Raw genomic sequence first — 20,143 nt, forward strand, 5'->3', positions numbered from 1 at the left:
GGGGTTCTCTCAGTTAGGAAAGGTGCGGAGAAGAAAATAGACGGGTCAGCCCCGGACTACGAGGACCGTAAAACCCGGAGTTCACCCGGTGCATGACTGACTTTTTCTTGATCTCTCTGCTGTCATTTGAGCACGGTCTTCTTTTTCTTAAAATAACGCCGGATATAATGACAGTCTCAAACCAGAACAACGGATCGATGAAAAGAAAATATTTATGAGGGTAGAGTATGCCTCCTTCTTACTCTGATTTTCCACCATTCACTTATGTCCCGAGAAAGATATAAAAGACAGCACTCTTACGAGTAAGGAAGGGCACCTCTTCCCTCATGTGGAAAACATTTGCATTGCATAGTTTCAATGAGTTTCGTGCAGCTTATACATCATGTTTTTAGTTAACTTCTACGTCCCAAACAGAGAAAGGTGTACATCATAATAGTCTAAAAAATGTCAGGTAATGGTGTGCTAGACAGCTATTTAAATTCCAGTAAATCTCTATGAGTTATGAACTTTATGTCTTCTTACCTAGAGGACAATGGAAGGAAAAAAGCTCTGGGACCAAATAAGTAAGTTTACTCACACTACAGTTGTTCCATTCAGAACTCTGACTTTGCAGCACAGATTACCTTAAAAAATACCATCATGCTCGTTCTGACAAAATATTTTTATCAAAGTTAAAAATTTTAACATTTGCTTGTGAAATTTAAATAGACTGTGTCACAATTTCGTCAGTGATCAGGTAATTAGGATTCTGAAGACCCAAAAATTTGTACTCACCTCCTGCCATGGCTAATATTGTGGTTGGAGGCCTGATCCTTGACCCAAGTAACTTGTTCTGCCATCATTATTTCCTGCAGAAATACTGTGTGTTGCAGCCATTAAGCAGGCATGTATCCTGATGCATATATCTTAATGCATTAAAGGTGCATGCTTAGTCTTAAGTATGCACTTAGGTGTTTGCAGAATCAGAACAGAGTTCAAATATGATACACTCAAATATAATATGAACTGTAATAACCAGAAAACAGGGAGTCTGGTAGAGAACTTAGCCCGGTGAGTACCGAAAATTGCTCTGGCTTCTGAGTTTAGATAAAGCAAAAATTCTTGAATAAGCTAAAACTATTGAAAAAGTTTCTGTTTTATTAAAGGTTTTCATTAAAAGGTAAGCCATTTGAAACATGTAAATACACATACAGACACAATAATACATAATTTCTGGAAGACTATACATTCTATCATGATATTTTGCCAGTGCATAGGCATCTAAAGAGTTAAAACAAAAAAAAACGTTGCCTGACTACTTTAATTTTCCAGTGTGACTCTAGTAAGTAAGCAAGCAAACAGCACAGCTGAAGAAAAATGCATATAATTTTAAAAACCTTTCAGTTACACCAAATGAAAGCAAGTGTGGCTAATCTAGGACATGCTGTTGTCAGTGCGTGTGCTCGGAGCAATGAGGGCCAGATCCAGGAGTGGCCCTAGGTGTGGCAGTTCTCAGCTTCACCACACCTATCTGCAGGCGCCCTGACTCCGGGACTGGAATTAGGAACATCCAGTTCTTGCTCCTGGAGCTCTGTCTGTGCTTCCTTATCCAGTGAGTGCATCAGGTAAACCTTCCCAGGTCAGGCTCCCATTGCTCCGAAGTCACATTCCATGTCAAATTTTCACTGGTTTGTGCCGTCTTTTCTGTTGAGGATAGCCCAGATAGGCAGTTTTGAACTGCCTAGATACCTAAATGCTGCTCTGCCATGTCCTACTGGTTACTACATGTGTCTCGATTCAAAAGGATGAATATGGGTTTCCCAGCCCATGTCACTGCCTGTAGCCCCAAGAGCGGCCCTCTGAGAGAGGAGCCTCTCTGATGCATTCCTCTCCTCATCATTTCCTGCTGGGCAGCACAGGCATCTTGCCCCTGACATGCCAGGCAGCGTGAAATCCACCTCGAGACTCCTGCACTGCCCAGGAAACTTCGGTGCTTAATCTGGCATCACAAATTCCTTTCTGGGGCTAGGCACTGAATGCTTATGCTTGGCACTGCCGAGTATCAAACCTTCATGAACAGATCCCTAAGGTCTTTTCAGCTGTGAGGAGCTCAGAAGATAGGGTCCTGTGTAATAACAGCTCTCTCAGTGTGTGAAAGATCCCAGAGAAAACTCAACTGCAGCACCCAGTTATGAATCTTTTAGCAAATATCTTTTCACAGAAGTGCAGTTTCACCAGAGCTGAAATGTTCCAGTATTTGCTAATTTTTATAGGGAATTTACCTGAAAGGTTTGTCTGATCCTGCCTGTGATGTCACTGTAGGCTTGGTTTAGAGGGAGCAAGAAAGCATAAAAAAGGAAAACCTGAGGCTGCCAAGCAGAACTTGAACATTCTGACAAGATACATTTTCACGAAGACATTAAGAACGTGGTGCTTTTTATTCCAGTATAGGACATGAGCACAATTTAAAATCTAATAAACTGCCTTGAATGGAATTATTTTAAAACTATCTCTACTTATTTCTTCTTTTGTGTGTTGATACCAGAGGTGCGTTACTCACGTGCTGATGGACTCCATGAGTATATTAGATGGGACCATTGCACCTGAATATGCTGGAATCTCTAAGTAGTAAGATTAGTATACTTAATGCCCAGTTTTACTTATTTTTTATGCTACTAAACCTACAGAATGTTGTGTAACTGATCCAGATTCCCATTACTTTTATGTTAATCACAAATGCATGAGAGGTGTTTCTTCTGACAATTGAGCTGATACCCTTCCAACCCTGCTCTCCTGAAAGAAGGTTTAAGCTGTTCAGAGGTACTCATTTAGTGGCATTTCCAGCATCAGAAAGCACTGGAATTCACCCCCCAAAAAAAGGAAACTGGGATTCTAAGGACTTTTAACTTGAAACATACCAAACTTGCACTTTAGGCAAGTGTCCTACTGCCATTTTTGCCATGATATATGGAGGATGTTTACTCAATAAGCATCTTCCATGCTGTTGAAGCTGAGTCACTGCATAATCTGAAGCCCAAGAATAGGGTCAGAGGAGAAGAAAGCAGCTGTAGTCCTGCATTCAGCGTGAAAGTCTGAGTATTTCTGTACTGCAGGGGATCTGCTCCCGCGGCGCTCCTGACCCTGTGGCTGTGAATCCAGCAGAGAAGGGAAGATGTCCCTCATCCTGCAGGGCATCTGCTACGACTTGATGTGCACTGGATTCTAAATCCTAGCTCTCTGTCTTCAAATCAGGAACCATAGCCTGTCCCTAATCACCCTTGGATACTTTTCACGTAGGCAGGAAGTCTTCCAAGAATTTTGATGCTGTTTACATGAATCAAAAGCACGTTTAGCTTAGTGGGAGTCTTTCCATTACCTTTAAGAATGAGGTGGAATCCCAAATCTCTGACAGGCTATGAACTTTCCAGAGTGATTTGTAAAGAGAAAAGAAAAGATTTTAATTTTTTTACTCACAGTAGACATTTCATTGCCATTGCATTACAAGCGGTTGGGACTATTTTTGTTTTCATCAAAAGCTGCATTTACAAAATTTTCCTTCTCTTGAATTTTTATTGAGGAAATGATTTAAAATTTACTTTTGAAGGGTTTAAAAAAACTTTTGGCAAAACCTACTTACTCAGGGGAAACTTCCTGACCATTGAATAGGAATTCTATTTCTGTCACTGCAGAAACTAAGATAAATCATAAAATGTCTATATGGAAGAGGCTGAAAGGTGAAGAGTCAAGTCTCCAACTGCAAATTCTTGATTTTTCCAGGATCGTTACCTGTTCTGCCAAAATAGGACATTGGTGATTCTGGTTTTGAAGAATGGCAATGAATTTGGCAGTCCTTCTAATGAGTCACATAGGCTGTGTTTCTAATTATTGAAAGCAGTCTGTGTTCATTCAAAAAGGAAAAAAAAATGCAACTTGAGGTGCTTGATTTTAAAAATAGTTTTAATAGTTACAGAATATATAAGTAAAAAGTCTGTAGATTAAAACAGCTTTCCTCTTGCTCCTTAACAATTTGTTTTTCCTAATTATAAGTTCAGGCTTTCTTTTAACTGGAAAAAAATCTGTGGTGAAAGGAGAATTAACAAAATAGGTGTTACAAGATACATAACCCCAAAACTGGGAAACTGGATGTAAACTATATGAAGACTGCAGTAGTTTAACTGTTTCGACTACAGGTGGGATTTTTACTGAAATAGTTTTACTGAAATAGACGCCCGTTATTACCACACCCAGTGTTTCCGTGCAGCTCTCATTTAAAATAATTTAAATGCTTTTTAGTCAGGCAGGGATTGTGGGATCTCGTGGGTGTGGATCAATTTCTATATAATTATGTGGGCCAAATATAGATAAGGAGGAGTCTGGAAAAGATTGGCATCGCTGGGACCTGGAATGTGACCTTGGTGCATAAGGTTTATCATTCCATTAGATTGGCCAGAGTAAGCTCCTTCAAAACTTTTCCCATTCATTACCAGAATTATCCTTACAACAGCCAACTTCTATAAGTAACTAGAATCTTTAAATCAAAACTGCATGGCTTTGAGAGTTTTAGAAGGCTAAGTAACATTCAACCTCTAAGTCCGCATTTGTAACCTTTTAAAATTCATTTCTTCAGTACTTTGCACAGATTTTTATGAGAGAATCCTGACTCTACCACAATTCATATGATACAGAAGAATGAATATAATAATACAGGCTACAACTTACTGTCACTTTATGGAAAACATGTTGATTCTTGTGAAATTAATTTGGCAGCTTCACTAAAAATAATAATTGTATCTGTAAATGCTTCCTCCTTGTTGTAGGGGAAGTGATCATGGGTGACTAGGTGCAGGTCACATGTGCTAGTTCCCCTCACTAGCTTTGAGACTCTGAAAGTAAAAATGAAATTAATGTACTCTTTAAACTCCTTTGTGAAGCTGTCCAGAGAGGAAGAAGTGGTTAGTATGATTTTTTTTCTCTATCTAAATGTAATTTGCCCTAGAGAAGCATTTGGATTGTGTTTCTGGAGGATTCCACATTTAAAAAATTACCCCACAGTTTCACAGAGAATCCTTGCACACAGTTGCTCCATCCAGCCTAGCTCTTAAGTGGAATGTCAATCTATTAATTTGTCTCTCCACCAAATCAACTGAATTAACTGTGCTAGCCAACATATTTGCCTTGACCCATTATGGATGTCCAGTTCAGTCTTTGCAATGAAAATGAAATTGCTCTGCAATCGCTGTTTGTTTAGTATAGAAATGAAGACAACAGAATCCAGAATAATCTTATGGATTCGGTACAAGTAATCATTTCCCTTTCTTGTGTTTGAATTTTTTCCTTTGAAGGCTTTCATCTCTATCACAAGTTGCCCTCAATAGTACCTGAAAGCTGTCTCCTTATTCTGGTTGGATTGCTTCTTGGTGGGATTATTTTTGGAGCAGAGGAGAAGTCCCCACCTGTAATGAACAGTGACGTATTTTTCTTGTATCTGTTACCACCCATTGTACTCGACGCTGGATATTTTATGCCAACTCGTCTGTTCTTTGAGAACTTTGGTACCATATTCTGGTATGCTGTGGTGGGTACACTCTGGAATGCCATCGGCATTGGAATTTCCCTTTATGGAATTTGCCAGATCAGTGCATTTGGTTTGACTGATATCACTTTGCTGCAGAATTTGCTCTTTGGCAGCCTCATTTCAGCTGTGGATCCCGTGGCGGTGTTAGCCGTCTTTGAAAATATCCATGTCAATGAGCAGCTTTATATCCTGGTGTTTGGAGAGTCTTTGCTGAATGATGCTATAACTGTGGTAAGTTACTTGATAAATGATTAATTGATAAAAATGATGAATGATTGTTTACATGCCACTCCACTGTATCTCTTTGTATCTGCTTATTACAGTTTGCTAATAGATGGAAGTCAAGGAGTGCTAATGTGACTATCTAATTCTTTAAACTTTAGGTTTAGAAACCACAGTGGTCTTACTACGTGAGAGTAATGGTAGCATATTTACTGTAGGGATTTTACTACCTGATCACTCTAGTTTCTGTATCTTTGTAATTCTGTTACTTCTGTAATTTGAAACTCTCTGTTTTCCTCACCTGCAGAAATGTTGGGCAGGAAAGGGAGCAGGCCAGTGTGGGTGTCACAGTGTGTTAATGGGGAGGATGGCAAATCATGGAGATAGCACAGGACCTGGCTGAGGTTAACGTTTTGCGTATGCCCATGCACTTGGAGCTGCCCTGAAACCACCAATACATATATCCCAGGCTACAGATAAGACAGCCACCTGGAGGCAGTAATTTCTAATCATTAACTAGCTGAACTAGGGTTGTGGTGCTGACCTGAGGACAGCAATCTGCGAATTCCATTATCCCCTGCAGTGTCCCTCATTTGTACCTGATGACACTGTGTCTAGGGCATTACTCCCATTTATCCATGCCTTGAAATCCTGACCATGCCAACCATGTCCTAGCATGCTTTCTGTTTTGTGAGGCATAGAGGCCCTGTTTTTCATATGCTGGAAGGATCAGAAAGATTCGTGAATTGGGTCTGCACTTTCCTGTCTCTGTCCCTGGCTTCTTCTTCCTGTCCCATTCTATGCACAATTGTCCTTCTGTTTTCCCCTTTTCTTGGACTTTGCCTCACCAGTTTTTCCCTTTTCTTGGACTTTTCTTCACCTCCTTAACACATGTATATGTCATCATTTATTCTGAGCCTTGGTATTGATAAAATCTTGTGTGTCTGTGGGAATACTATATTATTTTTTCACTTACACTGCACGCTTTACCTGAATCTGTTGCTATCCAGTCAGCTGAATTGCATCTCCTCTTATGGGCTTGCCTTGAAGCCTAGCTTTTCTCATTAGCTTATAGTTGGAACTGCCTGCCAATGCTAAAATGATACTTAAGCCAGTCCTGTAAATAAATAGGTGTACATACTGAGTTTCAAAAGGCTTAGCAGTTCAGCCGTAGCAGGGTCTGTCTCTAGTCACTCTTAATGGCCACTTGTGCGATGTCTCTTCATACAAGATTTTTTTCTAGGGGGAAAGGCTCTAGTTATTTAAAACTTGTTGTTTGGTGGATTTTTCCAAACAAAATCACTTTTTTCAATCACAAAGTCAGCCACTGGAGCAGCAATTAGTACTGCATGATTTGCTAGGAAAACCCTTCATCCTGATCACTGGCATATTCATATGTGCTATTTCCCAAAGGCAACTTTCTCTAAACCACCATTTTTATAGGGGCTGGCATGGCAATTTAATGTGTAGCTTTCCTGTAGGCATCATTATTGCCTTCTCTGGAGGTTTCCTTATGGCCTACCTCCCCAGATGCCCTAACAGAGGGAAGATAACCTGAGGAGTCTTTAGGGACAGTCCAGTAATGCACCGGCCTTACATATATTTATAAAGGAGAGAAAGGAATGTAAAGTACCTTTGGTCTTACTTCCTATCGCTTGAAGGTAGCACTTGGACAGAGATCAAGTTGTTTCCACATGCACAGAATTGGTCTGCTAATAGTTCCTTGTTATGTTTTTGCACACCTGCAATCATGTGATTATACCTAAAATGTGACCCAGGCCGTCACACAGATTCCTGGGGCTGCCCTTAGAGGACCTTGCCTTCCCTTCCCATAGCAGGTGCTGCTGGAGCAGCTGTTGCTGGGCTCTCAGCCATGTGCTCTGAGGAGGTGATGTTATGTACTCTCCCTTCCTCTGCCCCTGTTTCACAGGGGGAGCTGATAAAACCCATGACCAGCAGAGCTCAGAACCTTTCAGCTTTCATCTGCTGGAGCCCTTGAGTCCTACCTGCCCTGGCAGGACCTGAAGTGGGATGTGGGGATGAAGTAGGATGGGAGTTGAATGTAGGTTGGCCTTCCATGGAAGCCGCCTAACTCCTATGGCCACTGCAGTATCAAAAACCTGGGGTTACGCAGATAGGCAGTGCAAAACAGGGTGGCTTTACTAAAGGTGCTTTTATTAGAATAGCAGTGTCACCTATGCTTTCCTTTTCAGGGAAGGTGCTACTACACCTTCATCTTGTATAGAAAGAAAGGTGTGTTTTCTCAAGAATATCAGTTCTGCTGCATTTTTCAGATGGTCTTTCATACCTAATAGTTTTTGCAATATGTCTGTGCATTTGAATGTTCCATTTCCCCCACTGGTGGAATTTTGGAGCTTGAATTTGGCAGAGGACAATGTTTGACAATTGGATTCTTGATCAGAGTTGGTACTTTACCAAAAAACTGTCAGACATAACTAGCAAGGTGATATTAAATGGTAAGATCACAGCTGAGTGTTAGCAGTTCAAACTCCAATTCTGGGCTTAAAATCAGAAAGAAGGAGCCAGCATCATTATAATAATATTATTCCCATGTTAGAAAACATTACAGAAATACTCTGTATTCTGCCTCTGCTGACAACATTATTTTAGAGTGCTTTAAAGTAATTTTAGAATTAAAAACTTAATAACTGAGAACTGAGGAAAATAAGCAATTAGTATTTCAGAGATACTCTGAGACAAGATTAAAAAGTGATCAGTGACTAATATTGCTTGGTGTGACCTTCAGTGAGTTCAGCTGAAGGCTATTGAGTTAATGGAAATCTTGAACGTCAAAAAATTCCCCTGTTCTCATACCAAATGCATTAAAAATGTCACCGGAGTTGGTGTTTAATGCACTTGGAAGTTTAGAGAAAGCTCAGTAAAACTGAACTGCTGTAGAGTGAATGGGAAACGAACCTGATTTTGATCTCATGTGCAACAGTGTAAATAAACAACAATGGGAATGAGGTTAAAATCATGTTCATTACATTCCATAGTCATAGCTGCTGCTTTTACCATGGCTGAGGTACAAAGGAGAAAATTGCTTTTCTTCTTTCAAATAACTTATGGCATTAGACTTGTTATTTATGAAGATGTCTCCATGTGGAGCAACAGGCTCCATTCTATTTGCCGGGGGTATACTTTGCTGTGAAGATGAGGTGACGCTATGGAAAGCCTTGGATAGATAAAATTCTCTGCTTCTTTACAAGAACCTTGCAGTTCTCTTACTTTAGAGGCTAGCCTTGTATATATTTATATAGTTATTTTTTAAAATGTAAAAAATGCTATTTAAAACTCAAAGAAAATAGTCAGCTTCTGTAATATGTACCAAGAGAGTATTCTGCCCGGTCAAATTCTGCAGGTGTCTTAGAGAAAAACACAACTCTGGGATCGTCCCAAGTTTCAACAGGTGACTCAGGGAAACTCCTTGCACACAACTCAAGTCAACAGTATTCTTCAGTCTGTGATTCAAGGAGTCCTGGGAGTCTGTGGAACAAGAGTACCTTGTAAAGTGACCAGCAAAGGCACTCCTACTGTCAGTAGGTTTAATTCTGGTATACTTCTCTCCATGCAAATCCATAAGGTCCGCAAATCAAAACAGGTGGAAAAACTGTGGAGCCTATGACATTGTTTTCTTGTCCTGCACAGTACACAGTAACATGGAATGGGTCAAAAAGGCTGGGAGTCTGCCTCAGAGCAGCAGGGGGTTTGTCCAGATGAAAAAGGAGACTTCTCCCAAGTGGACTCATCCTGAGAGATCACTGTTATCAAATAAATAGAATCATAATCCTGCTGTTATTGTATTTGCTGCTTTGTAATGAAAATTACTGGTAACTATTCTAGGTTTCATTTAACCTTCTATTTTCATGCTTGCTCTGGAATATATTTTTTCTTTTCTGTTTCAGTTCTTTCACTTAGCCCAAATGACCCATAATAAGCCATGTCTTTGCATTAAACTCTTAGTTCTGTAAGACTTACCCAGTTTTGACTAAGAAGTGCTGGACAGCTTATGTTCTGTCCTGTGAGAGAGAACTAGACTGCAAACATGAGAAATCCTTCCACAGCCACTACTCAAACACCTACTTTGTTAGCACAATGCAAGTACTGATAAAACATCGTTCTCTCAAATAGCATTCCTGATAGAGAAACCTGTTTGGTTTACTGAGAAGTCCAGAAAGAAAGCAGAGGTTTAACTCCTGCAAGCTGTCTAAGATGACTGGTCTTCACTGGCTTAGCCTGTGAACCCACTGTGGTGGGAATAGGTGCCTGTGACCAAAGTTAGCTCTGTACAAGGGGACAGTGTAGCCATCCTGGTACTGCAGGGCTGGGAGCATACATGCAGCACCAGGGAAGGGTTGAATCTCCCAGGTGAGTCTGCAGATGGGGCAACCCTTTAAGGTTTCTTTATGAGTAACTGATTCCACTGTTTTCTGTTTTGGAGAAACTAAAATACGGGATATTAGAGAAATGTGGACTTTAGGTTGTACTGTTCCCTGTATAAAACAAAAAGGGTCTCTGGCTAAGAAAACGTGATAATCCCATTGACCTAGTTTGTTTTGGAGGATGGTTATAAACACTTTGAAAATTAAACTGGGCAAACACCTGGAAACAGTTTTTTTAATGGCAATGAAATCCAAATCTCTAGAAATATTGGATTCCTAGTGGTCGATAATTTTGAGCAAGAGAGATGGCTTCATGAATACCATGTTTCTTTTACTCCTTGAGGTGCTCACTGTCTGTTCCCAGCTCCCCCTACACCCTCTCCTATCCCACCAGTTTAGATGAATCTGTGGTCTAGTTCAGTGCTCTACCTCTCAGTGTCATGTAGATCAAACAGATTTGAAAATAACCTGATTTTTCACTGGTTGTGAAACTGGTGGGTTTTTTTTCTCCTTCTGTTTTATTTCTTTTAATCTGGGGAAAATCTGAAATGGACATTTGTGGAGAAATTAGAAGCTCTGTAAATAAATGAAGAATTAAAGAAGAATTAGATAGATTTATCCTCCTGGCCCCCAGAGTGGCACAGGTTAAGAAATCTGTCCCATTTGCAAAAATGGGAGTAGTTATATTTATCTGTCTTTGTCTATCTCCCCAGTATATATGGATGACAAATACTATGCCAGAGATAAATAACAGCATATCTAAAAAGTGAATTCAAGGTAGATAGAGAAATTCAAGTTCAACTTTTAAGCAGAGGAACATAATGGCATGAAGGGAAATTGAGAATAGTTCAAAAAGATAATGTGCTTTCTTTTTCCTCATAGGTCCTGTACAATTTGTTCAAGTCTTTCTGCCAGATGCGCACAATTAAGGTTATTGACATATTCGCTGGGATTGCTAACTTCTTTATAGTGGGGATCGGTGGAGTATTGATTGGAATCCTTTTGGGATTTGTAGCAGCCTTTACCACCCGTTTCACCCATAAAATCCGAGTGATTGAGCCACTCTTTGTCTTCCTGTACAGTTACTTGTCATACATAACAGCTGAAATGTTTCATCTCTCGGGCATCATGGCGTAAGTACCCCAAACTTCAGTAATCATAGCATCCAAGTAAGAATGCCAAAGGAAATTGGAGAGAGGATCAGATTTTGCAAACCTTGCCATGTGGCATTGTTCCACAGTGCATGGCAGAGTTACTGGCTTGAGGATTTCCGGCCTCTTCCCTCCCGCTTCCACCCCATTCTCTCAGCTTGCCACCACACCAGCTGTGTCACTAAAACTGCTCATGGCATCACATCATAAGCCATATCCTTGAAATGTTCCAAGTTAAAAATATTCACTTGTATTTTCAGTGGGCTTATTTTTAACCCAGGTCACTTTGGTGACCTGTGTCCTCATGTGACCTTTCAACTGGTCATAATGGCATGGGTGAGGAGTGTCCCATGGTGCTGTAGGGGCAGTGGTGGCAGGGAGGGTGTGGGAGTGGTAGCAGGGAACTTCATGAGCTGGCTTCACTTTTGATGCCAATATATTGTGAACCTATCTTTAAAAGTTAGTCATGTGAGCAGCCAGTAAGTACCATTCAATGAAGACAATGTATATATCATTAAGGCAAACTCCTGCTGGATTACAGGCACAATAAAGATTGGGTGAATGTAAAATTTTCAGTCCTATGGTGATATAATCCTATAGTTTAGTATCTTGATACATGTGCCTGTGTGTTACAATGTTCTCTGTATGCATCATTATGTATAAAATAATATTTTTCTTCCCACTTCCAACAGATAGAAATATTTTCACTTCTGGTTTTCCACTCTTGGTCTTCAGTAAAAAAAGAGCACAGCCTCTCTCTTCATTCTGTTTATACTGTAACAACTTCAACATTAGAAAGAGCCTTTATGACATTTGATATGCTTAAATGTTTTGCTCTGGTTCCAAGTAATATTTTTAAAGCCAACTTTCTTTAATGAATTTGTATTGTTCTAGTGGCAAATATGAGTCATTCAGGCATTAGGAGCAGAGCTTTTTCTGCAAGCTCAGATGTTACTGCTGAGTATCACTAATACTTGATAATACCTCACCTGATTATTATCTTCTAGGCAAGTGAAGATAGGTTTAATATCATAGTCATGCCAGTATAAGGTTTTCAGGGGCTGGGAGGCGATTTACAAGGAAACTTACAGGTGATGATTATACTTATACTGATTTCAGTAGTATAAAAATAGGAATATGCCATGAAACAACAGGGGTTGGAACTTTAATGTCAGTAAAGAGCTAAAGATTGCCTGGGTTTCTTCCTCTGATATGAGCCTAAATAAAGCACCATATGCATCCACTTTGACCGAGTTCATAAATGTGCCATCTCTTTTCATAGCTTCTATTCATAGCATTTGTGTGGTTTCCAGTTTCCTCCACCTCTTAAGCCAAATGTCCTTGACATCCTATGATCAAATACTTAAAGGGTTTCTGAACCAAAAACGTGTGGCTAAACTGTACATGGAAAAAGTTGTGGCAGTGTTTATGAAAATACTGATTTGGACCTGCTGCATCCAGGACACAAAGGAAAGGGCATGGTGGGTCTGGGGGAGGGTCAGTGGACCCACCACATGCCAGTGCCTGCCACCAGCAGATCGTTGTTTATGAAACTACTGATTGGGCCCTGCTGCATCCAGGACACAAAGGAAAGGGCATGGTGGGTCTGCTGGAGGGTCAGTGGACCCACCACATGCCAGTGCCTGCCACCAGCAGACCAGTGCTTCCCACAGCACTAACAGCCTATTCATTTTCATTTGTGCAGTGGCCCCTGAGTGGGTGCAGAACAGAAGAGGAAACACAAAGTATTTTTGCCCTCAAACAGCACGATAGAAAATGAGTTATCTTTAAAATGTTCTGTCCATTTTTGACTCTAAGCATACTTTGTAATTGCTGACAGAATTGTGTACAGCAGTAACATCCCAGCTGAGCCAGAAGGGCTCTCTGCTGCCATGTAGGGTCTCAGCTGCTGTAAGCCATAAAGCCTGTCCCATCCCAGCAGTGCTGCTGAGAACCTTGGAGCTCCTGCAATCTCTGCATCCCCTTGGAGTAAATCTACCCTCTTCTTTTCACATTTCATTGGCCTTTGAACTACAGAGAGTAATTTGCTCTGTGTCACAGTGCAAAAACACATACCAGTGTTGAGTTCCCTGTCGTTTTCTGCAGCGACTGACTCATGTAAGGATTGCTTGGGTCTGACTTAAAAGTCAGCCCTCCTTTGAGAAGGTAGTTGGAGCAAATGACCTTGGAATGTCCTTTACAAATGAGATTGTTTATTTATTACTTGCTTCTCTGGCCCTTTACAGTTCAGCCTATGAGGAATAATTGCCTGGTCTCCCCTTTTTCACCCATATCCATGAGTCTGTTAAATTACTGATTCCCAGGTTTATAAAGATACTCAGTGAGACCTTGTAGTTACATGCTGTACCATACTTTAGGGGAAGGACATGAACAGGAACGTACAGTGTTACCAAATAAATAAGATACTTACATGGATTGCCTCATTCCTGGGCAAGTAGGAATTCACTAGCAGAGGAATAGAAGGGAATGAAAAGCACTTGTCCCTCTTCTGATAAGTCTGTGTACTCATTCTAAGGACAAACGATTCTTGAAATGTCCGTATATAACCCTTGCACTAGGTTACTTGGCTGAAATACTGAAGGGACTGAACCATGTCCCTGCAAGCAGCAGTGAGAAAATCTTCAGAAGGAGAGGAAAGAGTTTCTACTGTAACTAGAGCTGGGTGTGAATGAGGATCTCAGGTGTAAAACATACAGATGTGAATCTGAGCTTTATTCGCTTGCTTCCATTTCTAATTATAGTGCTGCATTTTCTGCTTACTAATTTCTCATAAAGGCTGTGAAGCAGCAGAACTTTTAATATAGGTTTGGTTTTTTTTTTTTTGCAACAATAAATTAGCAGGCAGAAAGGAGCAAACATTGAAACTACTGTAAGTTTAGTAGGTCAAGGAAACTTGAGGATTGAATCCAGTGGCCTAGTTTATTGCAGTCCTGACAGAAACTGTACTGTTTATACAGTGAGACTTTTATTCTTCAGAAGTACAGAATGTTGCAGGTTAATTGCAATGAAGTGCTTTTCCCTTCCCCTTCTTGACCAAGGCAACTACTCAGGTCACAGAACTGGAAGCCAGAATTAATGTATGTGGATGAGAAATGTAAAATAAAACACATCTAAGCTTTGGCTTTGATTATTGTGACAGTAAAAATTTGGTTTTTGAAGAACTTATTATAATAATGTACATAAAATCTTGCATAAAGACATTGGTTTTATATTAAATTCTAACACTATGTCCCCACACAATTTTCAAATGAAAGAGACTTCAACTTCTTTTTCTAATGTAAAAAAATACTCTAAAGAAATACCTGATTCAAAGTGAGCAGTGATTAGCTGTGGAATATTACTTACCTGAAGAGTAACAATTAATGTACTGCTATATTTGTTATAGCATTGAACAACTCCTCAGTTGCTTGACACTAATTGAATGAATGCAAAATGTGCCTGAAAATAAGAGTGTTGTCCCTTTAAGTTCTAGTGGTTAAGCAAGATAGGTGTTTTAAGTTACAGCTTGCAGGGATTCTGATTAATATGGTGACAGATTCTTATCAGACATCTATTTACAGTGTCTCCATTACCTCAGGTTCCAAAAACAAACCATGTCCAGAGAATGCTTCCCCACTCCCCATGCTGCAGGGCTTTCCTACATTACTATAATCATGAAAACGTTTTATTTTAGGAAGGTAATAAATAGTACTGCATGTTTTGTTGTGCCTTTGATGCAGACCTGACAGTCCTAATGCTTCAGGGCACTAAGCTGCTGCTTTGGGACTCTGAAATGACTGTGGCCCTAGAAATGGCTGTTTTGCAGCCCACCCACTGCCTTCTTGCTCTTTTGCATTTTCTGCCCCTGCAGTTGGCAGCTCCACTGAGTGTGCCATCGGCTGGAGCAGCCAGACTGCATCAGACTTGTTACACTTGTGCAGATAAGCAGTGTACCCACAGGGGAGCTGTCATGACCCATGGCATAGCCTGAGTTGTTTGTAGGTGTGTCAGTGCAGCCTATGGCTTGTGAAGAACTGGTTTGCCACTGAGTATGAGACTTTTGGAGGGTCAAAGTGTTAAGTAGATTTGAGAAGATTTGCATATGTGCTTTTGTGGTTGATCATTAGAACTATGTGCAAACTGAGGAACCTGGGAGTGTTGACAGCTTCTGGGCTTGAGTGCATGTCCTGCTTCTTGTCAGGACAAAATCCATGCATGGCCCAGGTCCTCTCCCGCTTTCTTCCTCAGGCACATAAGTTTGTGGGATTTGTTGTAAGTCCCCAGTCTGGGCAACTGAAGATTCCAACAAAGAGGACAGCTGGGAAAAGCATCAGTTTGTCAGTATTGGCAAAATTTCAGGACTTCTGTTGTCCCAACCACATGCTCAAACTGGAAAAGTTACCTTAACTACTTAGAGTATCAGGGAGAAAGCTTGCGTGCTTATGAAATCGACATTGTATCTTCCGCAGTGGAGCCTGTGTAACCAGGATGAGCTCTGCTTCCCCGGCAGTGTGCTACCTGTGGACCACAGTGGATCTTTCTGTTTAGGACCTTGGTGAAATCAGCTGGCAATGAGGAGAGGGCTGACAATTTTATCAGTCCTAAATATAGATGGGGGTCTGGGACAGTCTCAGTGAGGCTTTCTTCCTTCTTAGACTTGAGTTTTCTTAGTGTTGGAGCTAGTCTTTGCATGGCAATGGACATTTTATTTTGTGCTGACTAGATCTGCTTCTCTATCACCAAGTATAGGTGGACAAAAATGCAGAGTGAAGGCCAGGTCAGGTGCATTATTCTGCCTGTATTTGTAAGCCACTATCTGCCCCATCAGACTGCATCTGTCCCCATATCACATCCTCTTCCTTGGGTTTTATTCACTCTGATGTACATTCAGGGCCTCTTCTGCTTGGGAGAGGTCAGCAGAGTACACTGTGTTTGCTCCCAGTGTCCACATGTCCTCCCAGGCTTGTCCCTCAGAAGTATTGTTGCTCAGGCACTTTGGGGATGTAGATGTGGCTCCATGTAAGAGAAGGAAACTTCTGGACAAAACTAACTTTAATTAATCAGGAGAAATGTGTTCAGAGTCTGGCAGTGACTATAACCTGAGCTGCTGCTATGGGCTCCCTCTTGCAAAATGCTAAGGAAGTTCACTATATGAAGGTCCTTTTGAAGTTACTGCTGCTTCTGGGATTTCTGCTGTTCTGCCATTTAAAAAAAAAAAAAAAAATCCTTATTTTGAAGAAAGAGCCCAGGCAAGTGTGTTCATAATGTCAATGAGGTTTTTCTGAGCTCTGCCCCAGTCTGCCTGTCCATTTCCATTCACATTCAGGGGTGTTTGATTCAGAGTGCTTCAGAGATGGGGCTCTTGGCTTAGAAGCAGGACATGCTCAGCAGAAGAATTTCTGCAGTGAGGTCTTCACAGAACTTGGGAGATTTCAAGAGACATTTTCAGGGATGCTAGCAAACCTGCCCTCCTCCCCCATGAGAGAGAGAAGTGTAGAGATTTCAGCATGAAGAAATATCCCCTATGTTAGCAAATAATTATAAACTGAAAACCTGGTGTAACTGGAATACATAAGCATGGACAAGTTGGCTGTATTCAGAGAGACAATGTAAATACATCTCTGTTTCTCTGTTTAGATTTAGTGTGCATAGTTTGACTGAGAACCCATACATAGATATGTATAATGTTCTTAAGTGGGAATCAAAGCAGATGTTGTTGCCCTAGACAGTAGAACGACAGCTGTTTCACAATGTACCTTGCCTTAGTTGTCCACCCTGATAATTACTAGTCAACTCAGACTGTGCTTCCCTATACTGAGACACCACCTTGAGCTTATCCTCCAGCCAGCTCTGCTAATTACCCTAGAACTGGTAAATGTGTAGCTGAGTGGTCCTCAGCCATCCCTGTACCGTGGGCAGCCGTATTCAGCAAATGATGTACAACCAGTAATGTCATTCTTTGCTTTTCCTGAGGATTAACAAACTCTGTTTGCTAACACAGAAAATGGACTTGTAGATGTATTTACAGTAAGCCCTTTCTTTCCTCTCATGTGTCAGCTGAGATGCCCATTTCATTCATTTGTAGATGCTTTAAATGTGCAGCAGCACCTGTGTGATTTCTGGTGGTGTTTTTCTCTTATTCAGCCCTATGTGCAGGCAGAGCAGGCCTAAACTGGTGAAGGATGACAAATTGTCTGTAGCCTTGCTGCTTACTTTGCTTGGAAGAGGAGCTGACTACTGTCACTGCCATTGAGGTGGGACAGCTGCTGGTATGGAAGGAGGGAAGTCCTGGCCTGCCCCAGGATGTGCAGTTTCCACCCTGTCTAATGTGCCTCAGCAGCAAAAGATGCAGCAAATCCTGTTTGCCAAGGCTGTCCCTATCTCTCCTCATTTCTGCCTCTTTCAAAACAGAGTTGAAATGACCCCTGCACAGATCATGTGCATTTAGTATGTGAAAAAACCCTCCATACACTGATGTCTTCTCAGAAAACTTCCCATTGCAGAAAAAAAATCGTGCCCAAAATTGTAGGTTCACCAAGCCTGTAAATTTGAGATTGGTTATTGAATAAGTTACGCTTTGCATTTTAAAGAGAGCTATGGAAAATGAATAATATTATGTAGATATGAGAGAGGTTAAAAAAAACATAAAGCCAATGAAATATGGGATAATGTTTGCCTTTTAGGATTACAGCTTGTGCCATGACCATGAATAAATACGTGGAGGAAAATGTTTCTCAGAAATCCTACACAACAATAAAATATTTCATGAAGATGCTGAGCAGTGTCAGTGAGACTTTGATCTTCATCTTCATGGGTGTGTCTACAGTTGGGAAGAACCATGAGTGGAACTGGGCCTTTGTTAGCTTCACCCTCCTCTTCTGTTTAATCTGGAGGGCACTGGGTAAGCAAGTCTCAGACTATGGGTCGGTATTCTTTGCAAGTGAAATGTTTTACCTCTTGTCAAGTAGAAAATGCCAAAACTTAGACAGAGACCCATCAGTTTGTAGAGTGGTTTTTGTATTAGTAACATGCAAGGTGAACTTCCACCTTTCCCCAAAATGGAACCTAAAAATCAGTTTTGTCCTGATCCTGCCCATCTAAAGGGAGAGGCAGTCTGCTTGTTAATCACAATACATGTATTTAAGTAAACATTTATTTACAAATAAGCAAATTTTGGTGGAAAGAACTAGCAGTCATACAACAATTAAAAAGTTTGTGGGGTTTTTTGTGGTGCTTTTTTTGTGGGGTTTTGTGGTTTTGTTTTTGTTTGATTTTTTTCTTTGTTTTTGGTTTGGTTTTGTTTTGAATTTATGTTTACTAGCTTTGGGATTTTCCCAGTCATTGACATAAATAGTATCAAACCAGGAAATGCTGTAATTGAAGTGTTCAGGTATATATTGCAAAGACAAACCTCCTGTAAGAAACTGTTCAATCCCTCCTGAATTTGCAGAACTAGCTCTTTTTCTTTTACCTAGAGAACTAAGTGTAGGGCAGGCTGGTAGGTCTTAAACCTGCTCCTTTGCCCAGCTTCATCTGAAATTATTCAGTCCCTCAATGTACAAAGGTGGGTCATGCTCAAATCTGCAATCCTACATTCAGCTCCCAGTTCTCTTTACAGAGCAGAAATTTGGACTATATTTCTACTGCACCTGCAACCCCAGAATTAATATTTTATGCTGAAAAGCAGCCAAACAGCCTGGTTACCACCCAGCTCTTGCCCCCCCCGTGCTTGCTCCCTTCACCTGCCTGCACTGGTGTCTTCTCCCCCATCCCCAGTCCTGCATCCTTCCTGTCTGTGTTAGTAAAATTGAGTGAATAGGAGTTTGCAGGATTCTAAGCACAGATTGATGGAAGGGACAAGCCAATTTTTAAAATCACCTCAAATCCTATTAAAAAGCAATTAGGAGTCTTGGTCTATACTGACAGAGAATTATTGCTGTTCTAGAGGTGCAGTCTAGTAGATAGCTGTCTTGTGGAGATCTATTAGCTGCCTCAGGTCCTAAATCCAGCTGACCTGAGGTGTTTAGCTCACTAAATATGTTTAAGATTATGTCCCTAAGGCTGTTTAATTTAGTATTATGGTATTTTCAGGCTGCTAAGTAATGTTTCATTTCTTCAATAATATATATTGAAGAAGCAAATAAAAGTTAAGGAGCAAATAGAAGTGTTTCTAAACAAGTATTAGCATCATGGGCTACTTCTGTGTAATTTAAGTTCCCTTTTTTTCCCCTCCTCTTTATATTTCTGTTTTTTTCCCTCAGGTGTTTTTGTTCTGACTCAGATCATTAATGTATTCCGGACAATACCTCTCACTTTTAAGGACCAATTTATTATCGCCTACGGAGGTCTTCGAGGAGCAATTTGTTTTTCGCTTGTATTTCTGCTTCCTCCTGCTGTGTTTCCCAGGAAGAAATTGTTCATCACTGCTGTTATCGTGGTGATATTCTTTACTGTTTTCATTCAGGTAGTACCTTTCTTCTCCTGGACTTCTTCTTTCTCAGACAGGTTGTAAATAAGCCATGGGTAGAAAAAAAAATGTGCTAACTTACTGTAAGGAACATACTTGAAGGTATTCACCATAGTCATAGTAGAAAAAATGCTATGCATACCACAGGCAGGTAGCAAAAGTATGCCAGATATTAAGTACTTATGCTAACATATAAGTAGTATTAAGTATTTAAGACTAGTGAGGTTGGAGTAGAGATAAAAGATAATCTGGGTACAGCTCCAGCACTAATTCTTTTTTTAGAATGTTTAAATGTGTGTGGATACTCAGGAGTTCAGTGTTGGAGACAATGCACAGTGAGAAAGGA

The 20,143-nt window shown here is 40.6% G+C and overlaps 1 protein-coding gene across 1 annotated transcript in view; it reads left to right on the forward strand.

The window, feature by feature from the left end:
• The first annotated feature begins 3,973 nt into the window (after positions 1 to 3,973).
• Positions 3,974 to 20,143, forward strand: part of SLC9A2 (solute carrier family 9 member A2) — a 30,409-nt gene continuing 14,239 nt past the window's right edge. The window contains exons 1-4 of the mRNA XM_017737104.1: positions 3,974 to 5,785; positions 11,062 to 11,312; positions 18,014 to 18,231; positions 19,592 to 19,794. Of these exons, the coding sequence (XP_017592593.1) occupies positions 5,438 to 5,785; positions 11,062 to 11,312; positions 18,014 to 18,231; positions 19,592 to 19,794 (1,020 nt within the window). The 5' untranslated portion in view covers positions 3,974 to 5,437. The remainder of the gene's footprint in view (positions 5,786 to 11,061; positions 11,313 to 18,013; positions 18,232 to 19,591; positions 19,795 to 20,143) is intronic.

Source organism: Corvus brachyrhynchos, unplaced genomic scaffold, assembly GCF_000691975.1.
Source record: "Corvus brachyrhynchos isolate BGI_N302 unplaced genomic scaffold, ASM69197v1 scaffold83, whole genome shotgun sequence".
Classification (NCBI taxonomy): Eukaryota; Metazoa; Chordata; class Aves; order Passeriformes; family Corvidae; genus Corvus; species Corvus brachyrhynchos.